General features: G+C 40.4%; 1 protein-coding gene across 1 annotated transcript in view; it reads left to right on the top strand.

The window, feature by feature from the left end:
- Nucleotides 1-247: 247 nt before the first annotated feature.
- Nucleotides 248-12,337, top strand: part of stox1 (storkhead box 1) — a 38,662-nt gene continuing 26,572 nt past the window's right edge. The window contains exon 1 of the mRNA XM_008115192.3: nt 248-677. Within this exon, the coding sequence (XP_008113399.1) occupies nt 332-677 (346 nt within the window). The 5' untranslated portion in view covers nt 248-331. The remainder of the gene's footprint in view (nt 678-12,337) is intronic.

A 12,337-nucleotide genomic window follows, 5' to 3' on the forward strand; every position in this document is an offset into this window, starting at 1 on the left:
TTGGTTCTCATGGCAGCGACACAGCAGTATCAGCAGCAGGCGGCTCCACCCTTGGCTCCTCCCCTTTCCCTTGTCCCCGCCCCCCCTCTCGGCAGCCGCAGAGCATCAAGCACCTCCTCTTTTGGCCCCGCCCCTTTCTCCTTGGCCCCGCCCATCGGTTCCCTTGGCAGCTACACAGCCGTATCAGCAGGTGGCTCCTCCCTTGGCCCCGCCCCTTGGTAAGCGGCGGCAAATAGGTCCTTGCTTGGCCCCGCCCCCTCGGTTTCCTTGGCAGCCGCTCAGCAGCTGCAGCAGCCGCAGCGGCTCAGAGGCGCTGGGCGGGAAGAGGAGGATGGCGCCTCTGCTGTTGCACCGGCGCTCCTTGGTGCAGCTGGCCCCGAGCTGCCTGGCCCTCGTGTTGCGCCGACTGAAGCAGGAGCCCCGGGATGACGACGACGACATCGAGGAGGAGGAGGGCGAGGCGGGCGCGGCCGTGTTCGCGGCGTTCGTGCGGGCCAACGGCGCCTGCTACTGGGACACGGCTCTGTGTCGGGCGGTGGGGCGGGTGCGCCTGCAGGGCTGGCTGCGGGGCGGCGTGCTGCTCCTCCAGGGCCCCGCGGGGCCCCTCCAGAGACTCCGCCAGGCCTGGCTCCGGAGGGCGCTGCGCCCGCCTGAGGGCTTCCTCATCCGCGCCGTCGGTGAGTCAGTGAGAATCGCCTCAGGAACCTGCCCGTCGCGCGACGCCCCTCAGAGCCTGCGCTCCATCCAGCCTCACCTTTCGCGCCCCAAACAGCCCCCACATTGTTTTGGTCAGGTTTTAGCCCCGCTTTTTTTAATTACGTAGTTCCTGAGCATGTGCATAATTCATCCCAAACGCCGCGAATGACTCCTGATTGGGTGGCTGAGAGTCTTTCAGGCTGTATGGCCATGTTCCAGAAGTTTTCTCTCCTGACGTTTCGCCCACATCTCTGGCAAGCATCCTCAGAGGTTATGAGGTGAGGATGCCTGCCACAGATGTGGGCGAAACGCCAGGAGAGAAAACTTCTGGAACATGGCCATACAGCCCGAAAGACTCACAGCACCCCAAGGATTCCGGCCATGAAAGCCTTCGACAACACATTTAGCTCTGCTGTTTGAATGCCCGTTTGAAAAGCAGAATTCCTCTCAAGTGTTCCTAAGAATGTGCAGAGAGTCTTCCTTTGGTTCCTCAGGATGACTGACAACTGGCATCCTTTCTCACTTCTGCAATCCTAAGCGATTAGAAGTGGAAATTTGGGTGTAGTTTGATACCACTTTAACTACTGCAGCTCAAAGCTATGGGATTGTGTGAGTTCTTGTTTTACAAGGTGTTTAGCCTTCTCTGCCAAAGACAGTTGGTGTCTTGCCAAATTATAAATCCTAGTATTCCATAGCATTGAGCCATGACAGTTAAAGTGGTATCAAACTGCATTAATTCCACAGGGTAAATGCATCCTCACTCCTGGAATTTCTTGATTTGAATGCCAACCTGCAGTCCTGTATATGCTGAGCATCTCTCATGTGTAATTCCAAAATATTACGAAATTGTCCCCTTGGGTGGCTGAGATAGTATTTTTATTTTTCATTTCAGGAGCGACTTGAGAAACTGCCAAGTCGCTTCTGGTGTGAAAGAATTGGCCGTCTGCAAGAATATTGCCCAGGGAACGCCCAGATGTTTGATGTTTTACCATCCTTGTGGGAGGCTTCTCTCAATGTCCCTGCATGGAGAGCTGGAGCTGACAGAGGGAGCTCACCCGCTCTCCCTGGATTTGAACCACTGACCTGTCAGTCAGCGGTTCTTGCCAGCACAAGGGTTTAACCCATTGCACCACCATATGTCTTTGTGTGTGTGTGTATATATATATATATATATATATATATATATATATATATGCAAATAAAGGGATTCTACAATATGGGGAAAACAATCCAAAACACTTCTGGCCCCAAGAATTTTGAATGAGGAATATTCAGACAGTTATCTACTTATTTGAATGTTAGCCCCATACAAAGATTGGCTCAATTGTGCATCTACCTTTGTTACAGGTGCCAGGTTTGGTATGAGCCATGTTTTAATTTTTTTGGATTTCATGACAATGTGAACACAAAGTCACAGAACTTGCAAAAGTGACTGTTTTGTGCATTGCTGAATGAGGCATTTTGGTACTTGTTGCTGAACTATAACATCTCCAACCTCTGCATTTCAGTAACTTCCATCATCCTCACTATTTATACCTGTTAGGGCTGATGGGAGTTACAATTCAAGAACATCTGGCAGGCTATATGTGGCCCACCTATGTTGAACCATCCGCTGGGTGTATAACTTAAAAAATTAATCTGGAATTAATTTTTCTTGAAGTCCTCCCCCCAATAATTTCAGACGTTTCTGCTTCCTTTGTGTAGTGTGAAGAAAGACAGAGCAAAGTAAGCTGTTGCCTCTTATGAGACCAATGTGTATAAAATACACACACATACATTTTTTAAGTAGTGGAATTTGGCATCTGGAATATGCATTCCTCCCTAGGTTTAACTGACTAAAGCCTCAAGCTCCAGTGTTTGCTGTAGGCTGGAGGTGTCATTTTAACTTTAATCTCTTCATTGCCCCTGGGGGTGCCTTTGCTCATGGGGCACAACCTTGTGACCACCCCATTGTTTGTGGGGAGATGGAGGGACAGGGAGAAGGTAAACAAGGATTTCTTGTACAATGTGGACTGCTCCAAAGGTTAATCTTTTCCTTTTTGCTGGCTATGTTGGGCTGGAAAGCATACTCCTTTTTAATTGAAAAAAAGGCCAAGTCTTTTATTCCAGAGAGAAATAATCTTCTCTAGGGGAAGCCAAATACCCTCTAAGTAAACAACTTGTTTTTTTCTTAAGAAAAAAAAGACCTTAAGAGGAGGATGAAGTTGCCTGTATTAACCATTGAGTAGTCTTCATGCTGCTTTAGTAGAAGTAAAGTTCCTGTGTATTTTTCCACCTTAAACTCAGACGCCTAAACATTTATTTTTATGTGTTTTCAGTTTGTCGAATATTAATCTAAGGTTTGCAAATTGTGCGGATTTTGTGACACCTGTATGTGGTAGAAAAACCATTACTGCTTCTATAAATGTAGCAGTTTTCTTTAGTGTTGTTTCCTCAGTATATTCTTTTTACATGAAAGCCAGCACCTAAAGGAAGTGGCTACAAAAACAGTATGTGAGAAACACTGCTGTACATTTTCACTTAACAGCTATCTCCTTGATCCTGAAATTGGATCCATATGGGAGACTCTTGAGTGTCTGCATCCACTGTTGTTGAAGTCAGCTGTTGAGTAATACAATTCATTCAGTGTTAGCTGATTTGGAATTTCTTGCAAAAAGGTATGGAAGTAGTTTCAAGTGCTGGGAATACATTAAGAAATTGATTGCAGAGTTCTTTGTAGGAACTTCCCTGGTTGCTTTACCATATAAATCCTGGTTGTCTTCATGTGTCAATTTGATCAGTCTGAGCAGAGCTTGGAAATGTTACTCTTTAAAATTACAATTTACCAAATCCTGCAACCAATGAAAAGGAAAGAAAACTTGGTCAGAACTAATTGAGTCTACTCAGTTTTACCAGGTAACAGAAGTTAGGCTTTTATTAATTACCCCAAAGAAATACTATTGAGAAAAAAATAATGATAGGGAAAAAGATTTATACTTACAGTATCTGAGGAAGAAAATTAAAAGGATGAAGTCATCTCTCTTACCCCTTTCTCTTTTTATATTTTAAGATGAGAAAATACCTCCACAATTTTATTACAAAATTGGAAGCTTCAAATTTCATGTCATGGAAAAGAATTGACTCCACCTTTACAGTTTCCTTTTTACACTTGAAGTCTAGGAAAATATATCTAGAAGAGGGTATGGACTCACATATTGATGTATATCCTAGACCCTTCTTGTGTACTAAATCCCTGATAGACAGCAGGTTGAAATTCATTTGTTTCTATAAAAGTGACTGAACACATCATGTGAAAAGAACCAGGTTGGATCTTAGGTAACACTATCCTCATTGTATTCTCAGAAACTGGCATTGAAAGTCATTGCTTCTGATATTGAAGGTTATGCAGGTATACCTGAATTAACTAAATGTGTGTTTAACCATTACTTTAACAATAAATTCGGAACTCGAGACAGAAATATCAGGACACTTTTTATTGATAACTAGCAATATGTAAAATAAATGAAATAAAATAACTAGTCTTGGACAAGCAAACCAAAACGTTGGAACCTTCTAGACTTGCTTACATTTGCACAAGCAGAAATGAACCTTTGTGATTTAATGTGGGGGGGTTGGAATTTTATAGACTAAATCATTTGGACTGCCTTTGTTGTAGGGAGAGGAGAAAGGATTTTGTCTTTTCTGTGACTGAGAAAGGAGGTCCTGTGAATGATGTAGGCAATTTGATTGTTATTTGTAGTTTGATGTTTTATTTGGTCTTTGGTGTTTTTACAAATTGATAATTTACTTGGATTTTTGTGCTGTTGTTGCAGTCCCCCCCCCTTTTTTTCTTTTTCTTTTTCTATAGATGCCGGCATATGGTATTAAACTCTCTCTGTGTGTGGGTATACCTGCTTTCAAGTTGTCTGTTTATTTATGTTTACTCCATGAATTTTACAGGATTTTCTTAGTCAAGGAATCCTCAGAGATGGCTTTGTAAGTTTCTTCTTGGGAAATAGAAGCAACTGCACCAAATATTCATTGGTTGTCCCCATCCAAGTACTAACCAGGGCTGATCCTGCTTAGCCTCCAGGATTAAGGTATTTAGGTCCCTGCTTCACTAATAAACTCCAGTGGAGAAGGAATAGGCAACTGGATAGGTTCTTTCAGAATGCATACATGGATGACTTTTTCTTTCATTAGCCTCAGTTTTTCTTATGGCTTCCATTTTGCTGGCCAGACATACAGATTTATACTTTTTAAAATGCTGGATGTAACTGGTGAAGCAAGTTTGTCTGCTGTCTGTTTTGCTGTTCACACATTCTCAGTAAAAGTTTCCGGAGACGGCTGCTGTTTAGTTTGCCAGATATAGGAAAACACACAGAGCTACAGTAAGATCAACTTTAGTAGAATCCTGCTCTTCCCCATCTAAGGTTTTATATTGCGTTATTTACCACAGACATGCTCTAGGCGGGAGGTGTAGTCCTATCAAGAACAGGTTGACCCACCTCCAATCCTAGGTTAGGACCCCTAATGGCAAACACTTCTGTCTTGTCTGGATTCAATTTCAGTTTGTTTGTTGTTGTTTTTCATCCTGCAGGCATTCATTTGGAGGAGGCATGCTATTCTTAGCTAAGGTTGTTTTTGAAGGCATGGAGAAATATATTTCAGTGTCTTTTGCATATTGATAGCACCCCACCCCAAGCCTCTGGTTGATCTCTTCCAAGTATTTATCATTTTCTTGGTGTTCTAGCAAATGTTAGTTCTGATGTTTGAATTGGGAAGTGCAAAGATTTGCCCATTTTGTTTTATGTCTTTTAGACATACAGTAAACTCTCAGTTAATTGGCAGTCAGTAACAGGCAAAAAATGGAAGAAATAATACAGCATTCGCACTCTTCCAGTTTGACCTAATTTACAAAATTGTTTTTAAAATACAGTAAAACCATTACATTAAGTTAACGTTGTCTGGACTGTATTTGTTTTTAATTGCTATATTTCAATATTCATATCAAGTCAATACAGAGTTTATGGCATGGTAAAGTATTAGTGGTGTGGTGGTGCAGCAGGTTAAACCGCTGAGTTGCTGAACTTACAGACTGAAAGGTTGGCAGTTCAAATCCGGGGAGCGGGATGAGCTCCCGCTATTAGCCCCAGCTTCTGTCAACTAGCAGTTCAAAAACATGCAAATGTGAGTAGATCAATAGGTACTGCTCTGGCAGGAAGGTAACGGCGCTCCATGCAGTCATGCCAGCCACATGACCTTGGAGGTGTCTATGGACAACGCTGGCTCTTTGGCTTAGAAATGGGGATGAGCACCAACCCCCAGAGTCGGACACAACTAGACTTAATGTCAGGGGAAAACCTCTATCTTTACTGAAAGTATTAGTTAGACCTATGCTTAATAACAACTCTCAAGCAACCAGAAACTCAATTTATGTAGTATTTACCAATCTGCATGGGTGCCAGCTAACTGAGAGTCTTCTGCAGAGCTTTCCAAACTGTACCACAACATGCTAGTCAGTGTGTCAGTGGCATTGTGTAGGTTTGTTGCAAGAACGTTATGAGAAACGACAACAGTCTTGGAAATGTATGTTATTATCTTACAAGTTATTTTTAAAAATCAAAATCAAAGGTTTTCATGAGCTATGTTGTGTCCCCATATATTTCATTATTACAATTTATTTATGTGTCAATATCTCTCATAAGGGGTTGGATTAACTTCCAGTTTGCTAGTAAAACCAAATTACTGTGTCGCGAAATTATGCATGTCTCCATCAACATGAAACATGTTTTGGTTTCTCTTGTTACTTGTGCTCCAATGTGGGCAGCTGTTAAAGTCCTGGAGTGGAATTTGGTTGATCCAGGTTCTAATCTCTGCTCATCCATAAAATTTATTTGCCTTGGGCCAGTCACACTCTTCCAGTTTGACCTAATTTACAAAATTGTTATCAGGATAAAATAGGGAGGAAGAAAGTGAGCTCTTTAAAGGAAGGGTGGGATATAAATGTAGGTGAGGATGAGGATGGTAATAATTTAAATGCTCTCTAAATTGCCAAATTTTTTAAATGTTGATAGTAGATTAGAAAAAATAACAAATAAAAAATAAAGATATTTGTGATATTTACCATTAATCAGTGCACATTTATTACATCATTAATATTTTCACAAAGAACATCTGTAACCAATTAAAGTATCTGGAGGTTATTCTGAAAAGACACTGAGGGAGGTGCTTTGGAGCTTGTATTCCAGTTTATCATTAATCATGGATCGTTTTGGACATGGTAGTATGGCAGTCCATAGAGGGAGACGCATTATACACTGCAGTTAATCATTAAGACACATGAAATTTACAGGCTTGCTTGAGGCTGCTTGCTTAAACGGAGATGTATACATATTGTAACAAAATGTCTAATCTTGTAAGGTGGTAATTATTAACACTTACAGAGGAAATTTTTGAACCATAAACTTTGTACAAAGGGGAGGGCTAACAGCTACTTACTCAGTTCTCTCTGTGTCTTTCCAGATGACTGCATGTCCCCATTCCTATTTTGTTCTTTGTTGTATCACCTTAATCACCATAAAGCAATATGTTGCATCGCCATAATGCAATATCTTCTTCCTGCATTAGGTTTTGGAATTTGGGAAAGCTACATATTTTGATCTACATCTCTTAGATGCTGTCATGCTGCCACTGCCAACATTTTCCAAGAACTAGGGCCCATTTATACTGCACAATTATTGTACTGTTATTATTGTTATTTAATTGCCATGGTTCCATGCTATAGAATCCTAAGGTGTATAGTTTGATGAGGTACTAGAGGTTCTGGCTCAGAATGCTAAATGCCCTGCCCTCAAATGCCAATTCCAAGATTTCATAGGATGGAGCCATGATAATTAATATGAAATAATAGTGTTATACGAGAGCCCCTGGCTGTAGGCTGTTCAGAAGCTGGCTGGGACATGCCTGCTGGAGGCTTTGTCTCATACTTTATTCTCCACCCAGGTTACTCTTCTCAAGGAAATTATCCTTGACTATTGAACCAGCATGATTTAATGATTTGGGAATTGCACTATTAGTCTGGAGACTACGGTTCAAGTCCCCATGGAAACATTTGGTCAAGTAGCACTCTTTTGGGCAAGTCACACTCTCTCAGCCTCAAAGGAAGAGGAAAAGCAAGTCCTCTTAGAACAGGTTTTGCCAAGAAAACCCCATGGTAGGGTTGCTATAAGTCGAAATGATTAAAGGCACAACAACAAAAAACATACAAGCAGCGTCAAGCAATGATTTAATTTTTATGATTATCTCAGAACTTTTGTTGGAGAACAACTAGATAGTTCTTGCTCCTGGTTGGTATTCCAGCACTGTTTGTGTAAAAGGACATTCCCCACCTTTTTCATTTGATATACATTGCACTGTGAAAACTCAGATAGACTGATGCAGAACTATATAATGTACTCCTCTTTTTTGGCCCATTAAGCCATCTCCTTCTCTGACATCTGTTCCTTTAGTGTTCCTGCTCTCTGTGATGTTTTTCATTCCTCTCTCATTCCATAAAAATGTCTAGTTCCCTGTTGAACACATTCATGCAACTTGCTTTTGTGGCTTTACCTTGTAACGTGTTCCATATGTTCACTGTTCTTTGGGTGAAATGGTTTCAATTTAAACTTTGTGGTTCCTCCCCACCCCCACCTCCAAATCTCCTAAGGGCTAGAACAAGGCCTGTGTTATATATGAACTCCAGGGCCACAGCCGTTCATGGTGACTTCCACTGAGCCCAAATAATCCTTCCTTCCTTTTTTCAGCTATTGCTGGATTTCATTTTCCAGGTATTTTACACTGGCTGCTAAAGTTTGTAAGACTATATTCTTGCCAATCCTCTGGAGAATTTTGATACTAGGATTCTGCAAAATCAGTGATCACCTTCAGTAATTGACATAGGATTGAAAGATGTCCATCCTATGGCATCTTCCTGAAATGTTTTTTAAATGCACTTATTTAGTCTTTCTGAAATTAAAGTGATTTAGCATGATCACTAGGAACACAGTTCTTCACAGACAAGGCTTTTGTGGGCCAGCTATCATGCCTCATTCACTGGATTTTATAGAGTGTCCAGTTATTTCCTATTATAACTCTCCTGTGTTTTGCTGTTACCTTTTCTTACCACAGAAAAAGTGTTGATAAGGAGCAAAATATGTATCTATTGCAAAAGTCATTTTTAATAGTGCTGGAGCTTACCTATCCTGATTCCTCTAGGCTAGGCATGGGCAAACTTCGGCCTTCCGGGTGTTTTGGACTTCAACTCCCAGAAATCCCAGCCAGTTTACCAGCTGTTAGGAATTGTGGAAGTCCAAAACACCTGGAGGGCTGAAGTTTGCCCATGCCTGCTCTAGACCCTAGCCCAACTTAAATATAGGTATATCCAGAAATATATCCAGAAATATGTAAACCATGTCCTTTGCTTTTGAAAATTTATTGCACAGGACATGATTGGCATATTTCTGGATCCTGTAACGTATCTCACTCCCACAACTGTATAAATGTACTTTATAACTGAAGTCTTAATGCCACTCTCAGAATTTTTTTTCTAAATATCGATTCGTATAGAATAAAATTTCAGAAGTATTATAGAAACTTAAGGAACTGGAAAAAATAAATTATCATAGGGCACTAGTAGCCAAGAGCATAAGCAGACAGCTCATATACATTCGGGAGAATACATCTAGTCATGCCTAGGATATATTAAATCTCTCTATTCTTCCTAGTGAGGCTTCCCTAGGGCAACTGTATAGCTAGTTGTACAAAGCACTGGGTTAAAAAGTCAAGCAGCACTAACAAATACTGCAACCTGATTTCAGCTTTGATCAAATGCTGATCATTCTGTGTATTTTAGAAGTCGTAAAGTCACCTGGAGAGCATCATTATAAAGTCAGAATGCATACCACCATTTCAAATTATAAAAGTCAGTACCTCTTAAGTCCAATATTAATGGACCATGGGCTTTAAATTTTCAAACCTGCACTCATTTGCCAGATGGGATCAAAATATACAACAGAGATGAAAACAGTCATGAAAGGAATCCAAGCAGCACATAAATAAGCAACCCCTTGCTGAGTTGCCATCCCTCACTGTCACCACAAAACAAGTGGTTAGTTTACATATTTTTGTATTTAAACAAAGGTCAGGTGTGCTACTTACAAAGCACATATTTCCCTTTCATTTCCACATGCCAACAAATGTCCTCTATGACAAACATTTAAAATGACAATAAAATATTTTATTTCATTGCCCAGCCTTAACTGTCATGTTATTTGAAATGCACATCCCTAATTCTCTTCAGATGTTCAGTTCAAATATGCCATTATTTTAAGAAACATCAATTAAAAAATCCACTATATTTATAAAGCAACCACAGACAAATTTTGTTTTATATTGGAAATCAAAAAAGAAATTTAAAAGAATAATAAAGACTCTTGCAGTATAAAAAGGTTAAAAAGCATAAGATTTCATAGGGTAACATCCATCACAAGTTGGATGGATCTTTGCTGCAACAAAACAAAACAGAATAACACTAAAGAACCTTTACGCTGCCATAAGCTCCTAGCGAGGTTAAACTTTTAGTTTCACCACAGCATGACTCCACCTCTGAAATTATTTTATCAAAATATTACAATTATTTTCTAGGCAAAAAAGGTTGCTACAAATAGCTCCTGCATCAAATTTTATATTTGCAGCACAGCTCCAAGATATGGTATACCATCAATGCAATTTATAATCAATAATTTTAAGCAGCCAGTAGTTACAAGACCATTAACTTACATCTGTTAATTTTCTGCCATATACTTTTCATGCTCTGTGGATAAAGTTTGATTTTAAGGCCACCGATTATACTATGTAACAAAATTTGAAACATTTCCTGTTCCTTGTTTGAAAGTATTATTTCCTGTTTAATTGTGTGGTACTTATTTTGAAAGTAGTTATTATACTCCGGAAACTTCATTTTTGTGGCTGAGGATACTATTTCCTTCTGTTTAGGTACTTCGTTTGTAATTTTCCTTAATGAAAATATGTGCTTTAACCATATGACCCTGAACCTAGTTTCATTTTGGAAGCTAAGCAGGATTACATTTTGATAGTGCATGGATGGGAGACTTCCAGGCAATACCAGGGATCTACATGCAGGGTTGGGAAATTATCCTGCTGAAATCTCCATCAGATTTGATGCTACCAAGATAGATGGACCAATAGTCTGATTCAGTGTAAGGGGACATTTTATGTCCTAGGGGGATTTCCCAGATTACTATTAGTCTTGCAGGAAGCTGTGCATATCCCTCAGTGTTGGCTGTAGCTCTCATTCATTTCCAGAGATGCAGGTGAGGCTTCCTGTGGTAAATAGTAACACCTTGACAATGGGTTGTCAAATTATGCAACTTGTTAGAAGCATAGAGGTGGTAATACTGATGATAACTGATTAATGAAAGGAGTAACACACAATTCAAAAGGTTCTTGTTCGCATTACAACTCTTGACTATTGATTTACTATTTCAGATTTTTTTAAAATGTATGACTATTCTTCCCTCCCCCACTTTATCCATTCTCAAATATTGTCCGGCATTATTCCTATGGAGCCCCAGTGGCGAAGTGTGTTAAAGTACTGAGCTGCTGAATTTGCAGACCGAAAGGTCCCATGTTCAAATCCCGGGAGCGGAGTGAGTGCCCGCTGTTGCTCCAGCTTCTGCCAACTAGCAGTTCGAAAACATGCAAATGTGAGTAGATCAATAGGCACCACTCCGGCAGGAAGGTAACAGCGCTCCATGCAGTCATGCCGGCCACATGACCTTGGAGGTGTCTACGGACAATGCCGGCTCTTCAGCTTAGAAATGGAGATGAGCACCAACCCCCAGAGTCAGACATGACTGGACTTAACGTCAGGGGAAACCTTTACCTTTACCTTTTATTCCTATGTTTGTATATCCAGCCCATTTATATTTTTAATCAATAAATATTTATAAATATTTTATTAGATTTAGATAAACATATTTCTTATATTAGGGAATTGTAAACTGAATTATACAGTCAGCCCTCTGTATGCATAGATTTGCATCCATAGATTCAACCAACCAAATCTTGAACATATTTGAAAAACAATTCCAAAAAGCAAACCTTGCTATGCATTGAGCACTATGCTAATATGTAGACATACCCTGATGTAGTCTCCTTCCATTTTACAGATCTCGGCCAATGCCTATCATTTGTTTGAGTTGTTCACCATTTTATATAGCAAACACCACTTCATTATGCCTTTGCGTGAAACGTGTATCCATGGATTTTGATGTCCACAAGGGGTGTGTGTGTGTGTGTGTGTGTGTGTGTGTGTGTGTGTGTGTGGTTTGGAACCAAACTCCAGCAGATACCAAGGGCCCACTATTTTCTTTTCAATGTAGCTGACACATTGTGTGTGTGGGGTGTGTGTGTCAGGATTTAAGGATTCAGTTTCAGTAATAACTGATTAGAAGACTGAATATTCTGTCTTTTTGTAAGCTCACACATTGTGTTCTTACTATTCTCCTGCCCTCTAGCCTATGCCCAGATGTTAGTCACTATTAAACTATACCCACTAAATTAATTTGAACCATCATTGAGTTAGTGGGTCTATTTTTGG

This window comes from Anolis carolinensis, chromosome 3 (genome assembly GCF_035594765.1).
Source record: "Anolis carolinensis isolate JA03-04 chromosome 3, rAnoCar3.1.pri, whole genome shotgun sequence".
NCBI lineage: Eukaryota > Metazoa > Chordata > Lepidosauria > Squamata > Dactyloidae > Anolis > Anolis carolinensis.